Here is a 13,620-nt window from a genome sequence, read left to right as displayed (position 1 = left end):
ACAAACTTTCATTTTTAATTTGTATTGATTTTTTCTTTTTTTTTTTCCGGAGATGCTACGTGGGAGACGTAAACATTATTTCAGATTTTGTTTTGGTTTAATAAGACTCGTGAACGTGGGAAAACTGCAGCTGGTAAATCCGAATCCGACAAAGAGTTGAAGGGAGACGGTGTGATTTTACACCAGACTATCTTACTTGTTATTAAACTTAACGATGGGTTATTGCCGACATTATACTGCCTGTATTAAGATGTTTTAATAGTGACAAGCAATGCGCTCGTCTACAGCAGAGAGCTGTCTCCTGTCGGAACTATTTTTGTTTAACTTTTTGGATGGTTCTTACAACAGAGGACATGGAGTTAATGGCACCTGTTACCTCCTTCCGGCCTTTGATTTACCTGTCCCTGTCACATTACTAATAACAGAAGAAAATAAAATGTTTATCTCAACCCCACTTCACCTAAATTAACTTCAATCTCTGTGTTGGCCAAATATTTCTTTTTCTTTTTCTCAATTGCTCCATGTTCGCAGGTCGACAGGATGCACCTATCCATAGTAATTATCATGTCCTTATATGGCGGTCACTTGTTGTTCATGGGTGGGGATGTATGCTAATTGCTGGCAAGCAGGTGCGCTCTGTCAATTACGATTGACTGGCATTCATGAACATACACAGGTGCCTACGGGCAAACCAGAGTTTTCCACCGCGTTCATTAAGTAGGTTTTTAGTACTGAGGTTTTTTGTGTGCAAATGTCCTTAGAGATTTCAGGAATGAGACGCAGGGAGTGTAGTTAGTGTGTATTCGCTTGAAGTTGCACAATAAATTAAAGAAATATTATATTTTTGTGAAAGCTGCTCCACGAAAAGTGTCTTTGCACTGTTACAATCACAATATGTGGATTATTTTGGTACTCAAAGAGTTAAAGTCTTATGACTAACAGTCAGAATTTCTAAACTGATTTCTGTTATTTATCATCACACATTGGAGACTGAGTAGAACCGTCTTCTGCGAGATGACTTTTGAAGCAAGATGCGTCACTTGGTGCTAAGGATTTAAATAGCTTAATGGCGGTACCAAGGTGCAGCTGATGCAGGTGATGCATCTTAAGGGACCGCGGAGAACACTGACCCTGAAGAGAGAATTTAATAACATCCCTTGCATCCACTTTGCTTGATTAAAAGTATTTTTTTCCCAGGCTTTCAAGGGAAATGCATGGAGACTCAGGGACTAAAAGAGCAATTCAACACTGAATCACACTGAGCAGAAATCTACGTCACAGCAGGTGTTTGTGATCAGTTGTCAATGAAAAAATATGGTGCTAAAAAAAGTCTACATGAGCTTTCTTTAAATCTATAGAGACGTCACAGATTCGTACATGTGCCTTTGATAGCCGAGGGGATGCAGAAAACAACCAACTAGTGAACTTTGCTCAGGAGAAATGTTGGACTCACCATCCTTAGCATTGTGCTCACTGCCAATCCAATCCTGGCCAGGCAAACGCCACTCCACTCTGTACTTGATAATGGGCACTCCACCCATGGAGTCAGGCTCCTCAAACTTCACCACAGCGGTGCTGGAGAAAGGTTCCACTAGCTTAATTTCTGGTGATGATGGCACGTCTGCAACAGAGCACAGGCAAGAAAAAAAAAGAAACATTTAAAAACTCATTCTAAAAGCTGGCACTTATACAAAGATTACAATAAAATATAATCAGTTACAAAATGCATGTAACTCCCAGTATACATTGTTAATTGATGCGCAGTGTCTATGGGAAACAACAGAAAAAAATGGCAATTTTCAATATACCATTTGATTAAAGGAATACTTCACACACAAAATGGTCATTTATATATCAATTAGTGTGGTCGTGTTACCTTGAATTTATCAAGACAACTGTTTTTCTTGCATGCCTCCAAGGAAAACAGCAAAAATATTGACTTGATTGATTGGGGACCCCAATTAACAGCAGCAAAACTCTATCAAAACATCAGTTTACAAACTCACACACAACTTGTGCAGTATAATCCAAGTCTCATCCATCCAGCTGTATGCTCAGTACTTCCCAAACCTTTGTATTTTGAATGAACAGCATGACTAACTGATATACAAATATGTATTACATTTTTTTTTTTTTAATATACTGTTAAAAGCTAATTCATTCCTTAAAAAATGCCTTTGAAATACTGATTTGAGCCTTCAAAATAACACATGATGACATTTAGTGTCTCTACAGTGTAGGGTTGCAGGACTCCAATGCTGATATGGTTGGCTCCTATTAATACCATTCACTGCAACACTGGATAATTTACTGCTCTAAATCAGCCCTTTTGACAATTGTGGTTGCCGGCATGCCTCTGGTGCCCCAAAGCCTCTGGTCACCAAATTACTGAAGATCTGTTGGACATGCCCGAATGAGCCTGCAGCGACAGCTTTACCTCCAGCCTGAGTTTTGCTTTGATTCATGAAGACAGGACAGAGTTTAGTGGTCTTCTGTAGACATGATACTGTAATGCTGTCTTTTTATCTTTCAGGGGTAGGCTCTAATGATGGCAATAAGTATGTCATGTGGGTGTTAATTCCATCCATTCAATTTGGATCTAAAGTCTCTTTAAAACTTTTGTTCATAAAATATGATGCAGTATATTCATGGGTTTTAATTGAGGGACTCTCTCAAGCTGTTCTCATAAATTGTACAAAAGCAATGCACCCAATTTTGTACATATCCCATGTACTTTGAAAGGTTGTGATCACGTGACCAATGCGCTGATAAAGTAAATAAAACCAACAGAACTTAATCTAATTTAATCTACCAAGACATTTACTAATCACAACCATGCTCCCCAGAGGATGAATCCCTTTGATTGCTCTGATGCCATGACCTTTCCTCTTGCAGCCATTTACATTTCCAGGAGCAACAAAATCACCAGTGAGTGCATTCAAATTATCATAGTCATATGTTTTTACGTACCAAACGACTTAAGTCTTGTTTGAATGTACTGGAGGCACTGCTCAGTGCTGGTAATTACAAAACAACACTGCATGTTTTTTTTCTGTGCTAAAAGGTGGAGAAATCAACTAATCATCAATCAGTGTCTGTGTGCAAACTTCCCAGAGCCACCCACTGCCATCATGCACACAGGAACACCACTGAAAATGATCCGCCTTCTGTAATAACAAACCTACCTAATCTTATCTGGATTGTGTACCATTAGTATGTAATGCAGAGACTGTTTAATTACCCTTGAAATTGAAATCATTTTGTCTACTGAAGCTCTTTGCCTCGTGCCACTTGTCGAAATTTTCTCATTGACATATCAATGTGGAAAATCAGGTGTGAAGACATATTTGAGTGGGGTTCTTTTTGGTACCCTTTTTATTCCTACTATGGCGGGAGGGAGTCACTTTAGGCATGGTAATGAGTTATGCAGCAGATAAAACAGCAGAGAGAAAACACCTCAAAGGGCCTACAGTATATTACACAGTGGCAGCAGAGGTTGTTAGCACAATTAATTCGACTACACTGTATTTAGACAAGGTCCTCTGTGACCTACCTCCTCTAATGGCTCCAAAACAATTTGCATACCAAACTAGAAGGGCACTCAAAGAGCGCAGACCTCTGCCAAGGCCAATTGTCCAGTCTTCTGTGATATGCAAATCTGCAAGCGCAACCACAATATATGTCTGGATCTATTTACAAAACTATTAGAATTATGTCAAATATGGTTGACGTGTAGGCTTCCTCAGAGGATTACTGATACCCATGAATTGTGGATTGTGATATAGAGTCATCATATTTCCACAGCTGGCTTTGTTTTGACACTTCTGAACTTTACTATCATGATGTATGGCATTTATTCTGCCAAAGCCAAGTGCCCTATCTTGCAGTGTTAACAAAAGTGAATAATAATTTGTGATCTGTGCCGTGATTTGGAGCCCCTCCAAAATGTAATGGATTCTTCCTTGGCCCATGCTACACCCTTCCACCAAGTAAATACCAAGAAAATATGCCCTTAAAGGACAGTTCCACTGTGGTTTGAATATTTGCTCATTACTGTACCTGTCTGTGCTGTGGAGTGCCCTGTGATTCTGTGCACGGTCAGACTTTATTTTCTGTTTACATGCTGCCTTTTGGTCAACATTTCACATGTCCTTGCTCTCAACACCGGCTTCTGATTGCCTTTAGAATTTACTTTAAAATGTTATCCATAAATTATATTGGGCCTTGCTCCTGGTTATATTGCTGAGCTGTTAACTATGTTCCCACACAGGGGATTAAACCTGACCTTGGAACAACCATTTCGCTGTGGGTGCTTGGATCCATAATGTTGTATTATTTCACTATTTCTTCATGGCATAAAGCATCACAGACTGGCCAGGTAGGTGCTGTCACATCACTGTGAAGTCATCACAATGCTAGCACTTCCCACTTACCCCAAATCTGTCTGTTGTTTAATTGTAAAACTAGAATTACCAATTTGCATTTGTATGCTTCCATAAACTTGTCAAACTGCAGTTACTGTTTACATCTGTGTCTGTGAAAACATGGATGCTTCACACACATCCTCCCCCCCGGCAGCACAGAAGATCTTTACAATCAGCACAGTTTCAAGGTGGACACCCAAGATTAGAGTCAGCAATTCAGTATCTGACCAAATGTCTCCCCTTCTGTTCCTGAGATATGATGTTGAGTAATGGCCAGAGAAGTGTTTTATGCGGAACATTATGATGTCACAGTAAAGCTGACCTTTGACCTTCTGAATATAAAATGTAATCATTTTATCCTATTAGACATTTGCGTGAAATTTTGTCATAATCAGTGTATTCATTCCTGAGTTATGGCAAAAAAATATGTTTTGTGAGGTTACAGTGATCTTGAACTTTGACCTCTAAAATCTAATTAGTTCATCGTTGAGTTAAAGTGGGTGTTTGTGCCAAATCTGAAGAAATTCACTCAAGGTGTCCCCAAGCTACCGCATTCACGAGAATGAAACAGATAAAGTCATTATGACCTTGACCTTTGAGCTATGACCACACAATTTTAATGGCTTTATCATTGACTCAAAGTGGATGTTTGTGCCAAATCTGAAGAAAATCCCTCAAGGTGTTCTCGAGATACAGCACTCACAAGAATGCAACAGATGAGGTCACAGTGACCTTGACCTTTGACCACCAAATTCTAATCAGTTCATCCTTGTCTCAAAGTGGTTGTTTGTGCCAAATTTTGAAAAATAGAATCCCTCAAGGTGTTCTGGAGATATCAGGTTCATGAGAATGAGATGGATGAAAGGGCACAGTGAGCTTGACCCATGACCACCAAAATCTAATCATTTTATTGTAAAATCCAAATGGATATTTGTACCAAATTTGAAGAAAATTCTCTTGGAGGCTCTTGAGAATGGCGTGGACCAACAGACAACTCAAAAACATAATGCCACCAATACAGAGGCATAAAAACGCTACACACCTTCAGTTAAATACAATGGTACATTTTTCGGTGAACAAACCTGCTTGGATCAGAAGGAACTCCTTGGACTCAGAACCCATCACATTGGTTGCTGTGCAGTTGTAGCTCCCAAAATCATTCTGAGAATCAGGGGTAACCTGAGAAACAGAAAAAGACACAAACACAGAGAGGTCAAGGGGCCTGAGGCACTGCAGGAGAACAAGAAAAGAATACAACTAGGTACCGAGTGGACCCTTTAAGAACTTCAATATGTACCTTATAGGCAGTAAACAGTGTGTGAATCATGTGGGAAGTGGATATATATCACAGATACACAGATATCTACTGTAGAAATGAATCATTACACACTGGTTCATTAACAAAGCATTGAGCACTCTGTACCTAATAACTAGTCTGCTATTACAATCCTGGATTCAGAGTTGCTCCAGAACTACTTCTCAACTATTCAAACCCTGACAATATTCATAAAAAAAACCTAACACATCTCTTTGTACTCTATTAACCCCTGTGTTTTTGTGTGTCAGTGAGGTGCAGCAGACCTCCAGGTAGCTGATGGTCGGTGTGTTGTAGATCTTCATGTTGGTGGTGTTGGCAGAGGGCAGCTGGAATCCGTCTCTAAACCAAACCACTGAGGCTCCGGGGTGAGCCTCAACCTCACAGCTGATGTTGGCTGGGTTCCCCTCCCACGTGTACACTGTCACTCGACCCAGGATCTTTGGAGCATCTGCAGCAACACAAAGGGGAGCGAAGATGGAAAACGTCACAACAAGGCATGTTTGGAAGAGTTTACTGATAATCTAAAGTGTTTACTCCTTCAATCGGGTTCATCTAGCAGAGGAAAAAATGTGAAAATGCAAAGGTTTATTCTTTTTAGACAGTAATAAATACGGCATGTGCATAATTTTTTGAGGTAGGCTTGTGCAATGGATCTGAACAGTCAAAACATTTACATATTTTCTCCCTTTTCAACCACTTCAGTTGGACATTGTCATAAGGTCAAGGAAAGATTTAGATTTAGAGGAGCCGTGGCCCAAAAGAATTCGACTGGATTTACACAAGGCAACATTTAAAGGCAATATCCACTGGAAATGCTCTTTTAAATGTGAATCTAAAATGAATAAATACCAACATTTTACAGTACACCCAGGCATTACTATACATCATTACACATAGCATCCCTACTGTGTCTGGTGTGCCAGGCAAGTGAACACAGCATAATATTTCTATAATCCAGTACTGACTCTTGAAATAATTCCAGAAGTGTGTGAGAACAGACAGAGAGGAGATGTTGATTGATTCTACATCCTTTTTTACACAAGCACACGTATTATCATCAAACCCGTCAAATCTCTGAAAAATCCACGGGGCTGATAAGAGTCAGTCAGCTGGGAAAGGCCACATGGAGTCTTCTATCGCAGGCGCAAGGAATTATGGGATGGCAATATTGCCTTGCTTCCCTGCAGCTCAACTTATCAGCATTTCCAGCAGATCTTATCATGGCTTCCAGTGAGATACTTCATTTAGAAATCTTTGCAATCAAAAAAAGACATTTAAAGTCACACTCCCGAAGGCAGCTGGAGCGATTGCGGCGATGCTGACAGGACCTGAAATCTTAATGGCAAACAAATGTGAGTTGTATAATGGCTGTATTTTTTCTTACGTTTATATATTCAAGTCTTTAATGATATCCATTGGAGTTTTAAAGACAACCTATGGTGCTTTTATGGAACATTAAATTGCCATTTTTTCCCATTTAACTCGTGACAAAAAGTCGGTTTTATTGCAAAATGCTCCAGCTCAGCAATTACAAAAACTTTAATGTCTCACAGGACTGAGTGCTTATTATTGCACAATAGGTCTAACAGGCACACAATCATAAGTTAAAGCAGCTACAAGGAGTTTTTAAAGTGGTTATGAAACAGTCTCGATTTAATACTGATGCCTCAATATGACCTACATAAGCAAACGAGACAAACGCCGTGAAATCAGACAAAACGATTCAAGGCATGCAGAATGAAAAAAGCCAACATTTACATTTTCCCAGGCAAAGTTTGGCAGTGAGTAGTATATTAGTCGGCTAAAAGGAAGCAGGAGGAGATTCTTCTTTGAAGCAGTATATTTTAGACGTCATACTTTGTAGTAATGGCTGATACTGGGGCAGGATTAGCAAACAGAAAAAGAAAAGAACTGAAACCAAGAACCAAAAATATCTACAGGGACAGTGATAGAGCAGGGGTGAAAGCACAAATCAACCTTGGTTGGTCATTCAAAACATGGGTAGAACTGCAGGATTTGAGAGGATTCAAAACCGATATTGAACTGGAGCTCTTCCACCTAGACAGGTATGTAATAGGTCTATCTTATTTATGAAATACAAGGGAGCCTATCACAGCTGACATTGGGCGAGAGGCAGGGTTCACCCTGGACAGGTTGCCAGACTATCACAGGGCTGACACATAGAGACAGACAACCATTCATGCTGACATTCACACCTACGGACAATTTAGAGTCACCGATTAACCTGCATGTCTTTGGACTGTGGGAGGAAGCTGGAGCACAAACCCACCCTGACACAGGGAGAACATGCAAACTCTGCAAAGAAGGGCTCCCGCACCCCAGGGTAGGAACCCTCTTGCTGTAAGGCAACAATGCTAACCACTGCACCACCGTGCACTGTCTCTTTTCTTCATTCACCTCCAAAGCAAATGCAAACGTTAGCTAGATCAAGATCTTTGCGTCACGAGGCAGTGGTGCTCATGGAAACACTACTGCTTTTGTCCACAGGGGCCGCCAAAACCAACAGAAAATGAATGTTCCTTGTAGTTGCTTAAAGGCCCTGATACACCAAGCCGACGGTCGCATGTAGGGGCCGTTGGTCAGTGTCTGTTGCCCTTGTCCATGCGGTGTGGCCTGCACCGCTGGCCCTCATCGGCTTTTCTTTCACTGATTTAGCAAGTTGAATTGGCGTCAGCAATGGCAGAGCCCACGGGTGAATGAAATCACTCTGATTTTCAGTTCAGCTCAGTGCATGGGAAGAGAAATGGGTGTGAGGAAAGTAAACAAAGAGCTTAAGTCAAGAGGGAGTGAGACCAAAACAAACTTGTTACCTCTCACATTGCTTGTTGGCTGTCAGCTGAGTCAGTACGTTCATGAGCAACTTTTTGGCCGAGACACAGGTGACAAACCAGGTAGAAGCCAACAACAGCACACAGGTGAAATTGGGACTTTATAAAAGGGTAGTGAGCAGGTAGTAGCAGCACATGTCTAAGTGGAAACTATGAAAATTGCGGACACAGGGCTAAAAATGCAAATATAGCTAGATAAAACGCCAAGCAGACAAAGTTCATTCCAAACTAGTGAATGTGGGGTTGGCTGTCACTTTCACCTTCGCTGTCACACAGTGAAGGAGAGGATGGGGAAGAAGTTGGCCTGTTGTCTGTTGTAGGTGTGAGCAGTTAGCTTAGTTAGTTTGCAAAAGTATTGGCTTTTCCACTACAACAGATGTAACGTTTCTATAATGGTACAGTAGTGCAGGGAGGAGGGGGGGAATTTTGAATGTTGTGTTAACAAGCAGTAACCGGCAATTCCTGTATAGTTTGCCTTTAACAAGGCCATTGAGTCAACACAAATAACAGAGCTAAAATCTGTCTCCTCCAACTGCTACAGATTCAGCTGGTTCATTTTGGGTTTGATGAAACTTCCTCTCACTGCAGCTGCTCTTTATTTGATACCTGCAGAGAGACCAATAAGACTGCTACCATTCATGCTACAATATAAGCCCCATTTAGCAGCCTATTTTGACGTGCTCATTGAAATGAATTGATACCATATGGTCAAAACTCTTCACCCTGAACCTTAATTTTTTTGGCATCATCACTGTAAGAGGCTATAACGGAAGATGACTGTTTTCCTGCATTGTTTCCTTTTATTATATCCCGCTCACATCACCGGCGAGCAGTCCTTCTGAATGCGGTGAAGTATGCTCTGCTTCCTGAGTGCCGTGAAACGCTATGGCCCCTGACACTGCCGGGCTTTACTTCTGACCCTGGATCCTTGAAAACTCTGCAGTGTGCTGCAGCTGGAATTGATGGACGAGGCTGAGTCAATAAATGCTCCATCTCCTGCAGCCCTGATTAGAGTCTTGCTCCTTCTATCAATGCTGCTTTTGGGCTTTGTTAACTCACTACAGTGCCTGTGACCTGCCTGTTTGATTTCTGTAGCCTCCTAGTCTGGTCTAGGTGAGATTATCAGTATGTTTGCAAATAACAGAGATGTTTTCACTGCTGGTGCTCATGTAGGTCACAAATAACACAAAATACATAACAAATATAGCACTACATACAATAATATTAATTACTAGGGCTTACAAAAAGTATATAAAGGTTAGTCATAACTACAGTAGTATTAGTAGAAATGAAGTATGTTGTCACCTCTAGGAGAGGAAGAGTAGTTATTTGAACAGTAGAGGTATATATGATATTTCTTATAAGATTATGTGAGATGTCTACACTCCACATTCTCAGGTGTCCCTTTTCCTTCCTACTGTGAGTATTCATAAATCAAGCCAATAAGCTATTAATTAATTTATGCTCATGCCTCTCTGGATATGTGTGTATTTATGTATAAATGTTTGCATCTAAAAACTGCATATGGGTGTAGGTGCATAACTTGTACTTATGGTCTGGATGGTAGCCATTTCATAAATGTTGGATCAAGAGAAAGGTAAGCCAAACAGTTACAGCTTCAGTCAGCACTATTTTGATCATTGCCATAATATTTTGACATTGACTCATTACTATTCTGTTACAATAGTTTTGTGTCAGAGATGTCAAAGAGTAAACTTAGGTCAAGATAAGATTGTCATGGTTCGGCCAGTCCTCTGTGCTGTGTTACCTGAGCATAAATATTGTGGGGAAGACCCACAACCAAGAACCACAACTACCTGCACATAAAATTAAAGTGACACTTGATTGTTTTTTCTTTACATATAGATGAACAAATCTTAGACCATAGCACCTTGACACTGCCTCTTTAAGGCGGCTATATTACACCATTATGCTGCCTGGCCGTGCTGTATAAAGGGTACAATTGTGGTATAGAAGGACAGGGTAGTCTCGCCTTAAAGCCACCGTGGAAGGTAGTATCAGCACTTAAATGGTGTTTCAAAGATGCATTATGCGCATGATCCACTATAGGACATTTAAAAAGTAGCTGTTAGCAGTTAGCGGCTAACTCAAAGAAGAAGAACAACAGCCGTAAATGTCCTCAAATTGGAAAAACAATGAGGTCTGGGTGCTCCTTACCCTCCGAGCAGAGGACAAGATCAGTCGCCAACAGACAGTAAATGATTGTTATTGACACGTTAATGCCATTGTTATTGTTTAGCAAGCGCTGCTGATGCATGCATTTTAATAACACACTGAAGGCAGACACTGTTGTGTTACATGTTACTTCTTACCCCCCTACTTCTGGTGCCCCTGCTTGGACGACACGCATCTCTAAACTCAGACTTTATTGTGATCTCAATCACACACCTGTATATTTTCATGAGCCAGGGATGTAAATTGGGGTTAGGGTGGGGCTATTGCTACCTTCCTTTGTCCAGCTCCCTTGCCAGGACATCTCTGAACTTTTAACCCAGCCTTCATTGTGATCTCAACTACACACCTGCAAAGTTTCGTGACTGCATCTTGCACAGTAGGGGTGCTATTGTGGAATAAAATCTGTCCACAGATAGACATACAGACATAAAAACACCAGGCAAAGTACTCAAAACTGCTTCTGTGGTAGTTCCTACTACAATAGGTGTCTCCAGGACTATATGTTGCCATGATGAGTCACACACACACACACACACACACACACACACACACACACACACACGAAAACCATCTGTTGTGACATTGTCACTGCTGGACGAGGTGTCCATTATCAGCTTTCAATTTTAACAGCAACACCTTGGAGTGGAATATTCTGCTTACTGTATACCACGGTCACTTACCAAAGAAATAACAAAAAGTATGAATATTCATTCATATTTTTATGCTTTATGTAGTCAATACCTTAACTTTTTCCACAAGCTATTACTCCATTTTCCTAGTAACACATGAGAGTTTACCTAATACTTGGAACAATTATTACCACCCCATCGGTTCTTTCTCAATGAAATTACTATTAACCACTCCAGTAAATAGGACAAACTTTAGATACGACTTAGCAATGGGAGATAGTCCATTAAGCTCATTGAACCTCTTTCGCTCAGCTATTAGCTAGAAAGCTAACTTTATGCTAGCAAGATTCAAAGTCAATAATCGAGTCAAGTAAATATAATTCAACAGTATGTTTAACAACAACACAAGCTAGCTATCCAGCCATGGCATTGTCCCCAAACCAATATCAAGATTTTCACGAACAAGTGATACACTGTGACGTTGAATAATGTTGTAACATTGCTGTCGCCCGCAGCCTGAAATAGCATTGAATAACCAATGGAATGTGAGATGATTGTTTAAGTTGAGAGAGGCAGCGTAGTACCTGCAGCGTGTGTTACAGTCTCCATCCTGTGGTGTCCACAGGCAGAGGCACTGACAACTACACTCAGTGTTGGAAATTAATTATAAACAGAGGCTGCATCCCTTACTCATAATAGATACAGAATGATAATATTACATAGCCAGAACATTAATTTAGAAGAGTTAACAAAGTTTCACTGGAGCTATTTAGTAGGTGTTCATTATAGGTTTTTAGTGGACACACTGCAGCCAATCAGAATTAAGTATTAACCCAGATCATGGTATAACAATAATTAATGGTTACTGTGAGAGTCCACTGATTGCATAAATGCCGATTCTATCATGTCAAGAGTTAAGGGTCCTTTGTATGAAGATGGTCAAACTTCAGCATATCAACAGGCTACAAACAATAACTCTCTTTAGCTTCAGTCTTAAAGTATAGCTATCACAATTGCACTTCAAACCGAGCCAGAGAACATCACATAAGGTATACTGAAATCGGCCAGCTATGCATAGCTTGGAATTTCAAACTGTAGGGCCAGCAGGATAGATATGAGTAGATAAGAAGTGACCCGCTTGCAGCTCAAATAGTGTTTTCATTAGACATTCATGCTAAACAAACCTCAGCCGCCAACAAAACGGAGCTCAAACAGAGAAGATATTAACACTTTCCTATCAGTCCTTCAGCAGCAAGCGTCGACACACTCAGCCCAGCTAATGGGATCATGCTGTGCAGCAGATAGGAAGTTCCATGCTTAGATAACGTCCTCATTGTGTGAGTGGGCGAGTGGTGATAGAGGGGACAGAGAGTGAGAGCTGTGCTCAAGACAAAGCACCTTTTCTTATCGATAATTGCTTGGCAACAGTGAATCAGCTACCTGATTACTTGCTGATTACTCTAGCTAACTGCAAGCCCTCAAACAACTCTATCAATGCTGCGTTGTGATTATATCTCTGAGCAAATTGCTGGCGCATTGAGAGCGGGGCATATTAATCCAATTAAGTGTTCATTGGCTTTATTTATCTCTTTCTTTTTTGCCAAGGTAACATTCGATAGATTTCAATATGAGATCAAGTATGATTTGGCTTCCACTGTGCACATCCAATCTTTCCAAGGATATGTTTTGACTTGCCAATGTGAAAATGTATGCAAACACTGGGGCACAAGTACATTTTTGAGTCTGTAATTTTGCTGGAGGGAAAAGTATGTCAGTTTCTCCTGAGAACAGCGTGATTTTGAGACATACAGTCTCTAAGCATTGAGGCAGTTTTGTTCAGTCTCTGTACTCCAGCACATCAGAGTGCAAGAAAAACAACGACTGTAGAGTTAAAGTGCTGACTTACAGCTTAAATTTCAGGGTGTCTACAGTATATAACTGTCAATCAAAGGAAAAATGGCTCCACAACACTTTTAGTCTGGAGTAAGGATGCTCAAAAGCCGTAGTAATTAGGCAGTTACAAAAAATTGGACAGAGAAATTTTAAGCCTCAAAAGCCACTGCACCTCCAGGCTATGTCAGAACTGATACCTTTGTTTCCATGGTAACAAATCACAGTGGTACCACTGACCCAGCAAACTCTGCTCTCTCGCCCACCACTTATCCCCAGAAACAGAGGTGACTGCCCAGACGCTGCATCTCCAG

General features: G+C 40.7%; 1 protein-coding gene across 8 annotated transcripts in view; it reads right to left on the bottom strand.

Annotated features, from left to right (window-relative positions):
• Window positions 1–13,620, bottom strand: part of ncam1a (neural cell adhesion molecule 1a) — a 415,597-nt gene that overhangs the window by 83,178 nt on the left and 318,799 nt on the right. For all 8 annotated transcript variants that reach the window (XM_050040213.1, XM_050040217.1, XM_050040215.1 and 5 more), the window contains exons 10-12: window positions 6,006–6,190; window positions 5,507–5,603; window positions 1,454–1,621 (exon numbers count right to left, since the gene is read on the bottom strand). In XM_050040213.1, coding sequence (XP_049896170.1) covers window positions 1,454–1,621; window positions 5,507–5,603; window positions 6,006–6,190 — 450 coding nt within the window. The remainder of the gene's footprint in view (window positions 1–1,453; window positions 1,622–5,506; window positions 5,604–6,005; window positions 6,191–13,620) is intronic.

This window comes from Epinephelus moara, chromosome 3 (genome assembly GCF_006386435.1).
Source record: "Epinephelus moara isolate mb chromosome 3, YSFRI_EMoa_1.0, whole genome shotgun sequence".
Lineage (NCBI taxonomy): Eukaryota > Metazoa > Chordata > Actinopteri > Perciformes > Serranidae > Epinephelus > Epinephelus moara.
Note: the sequence above shows the minus strand (reverse complement) of the source record. Positions and strands in the feature narration are given on the sequence as shown.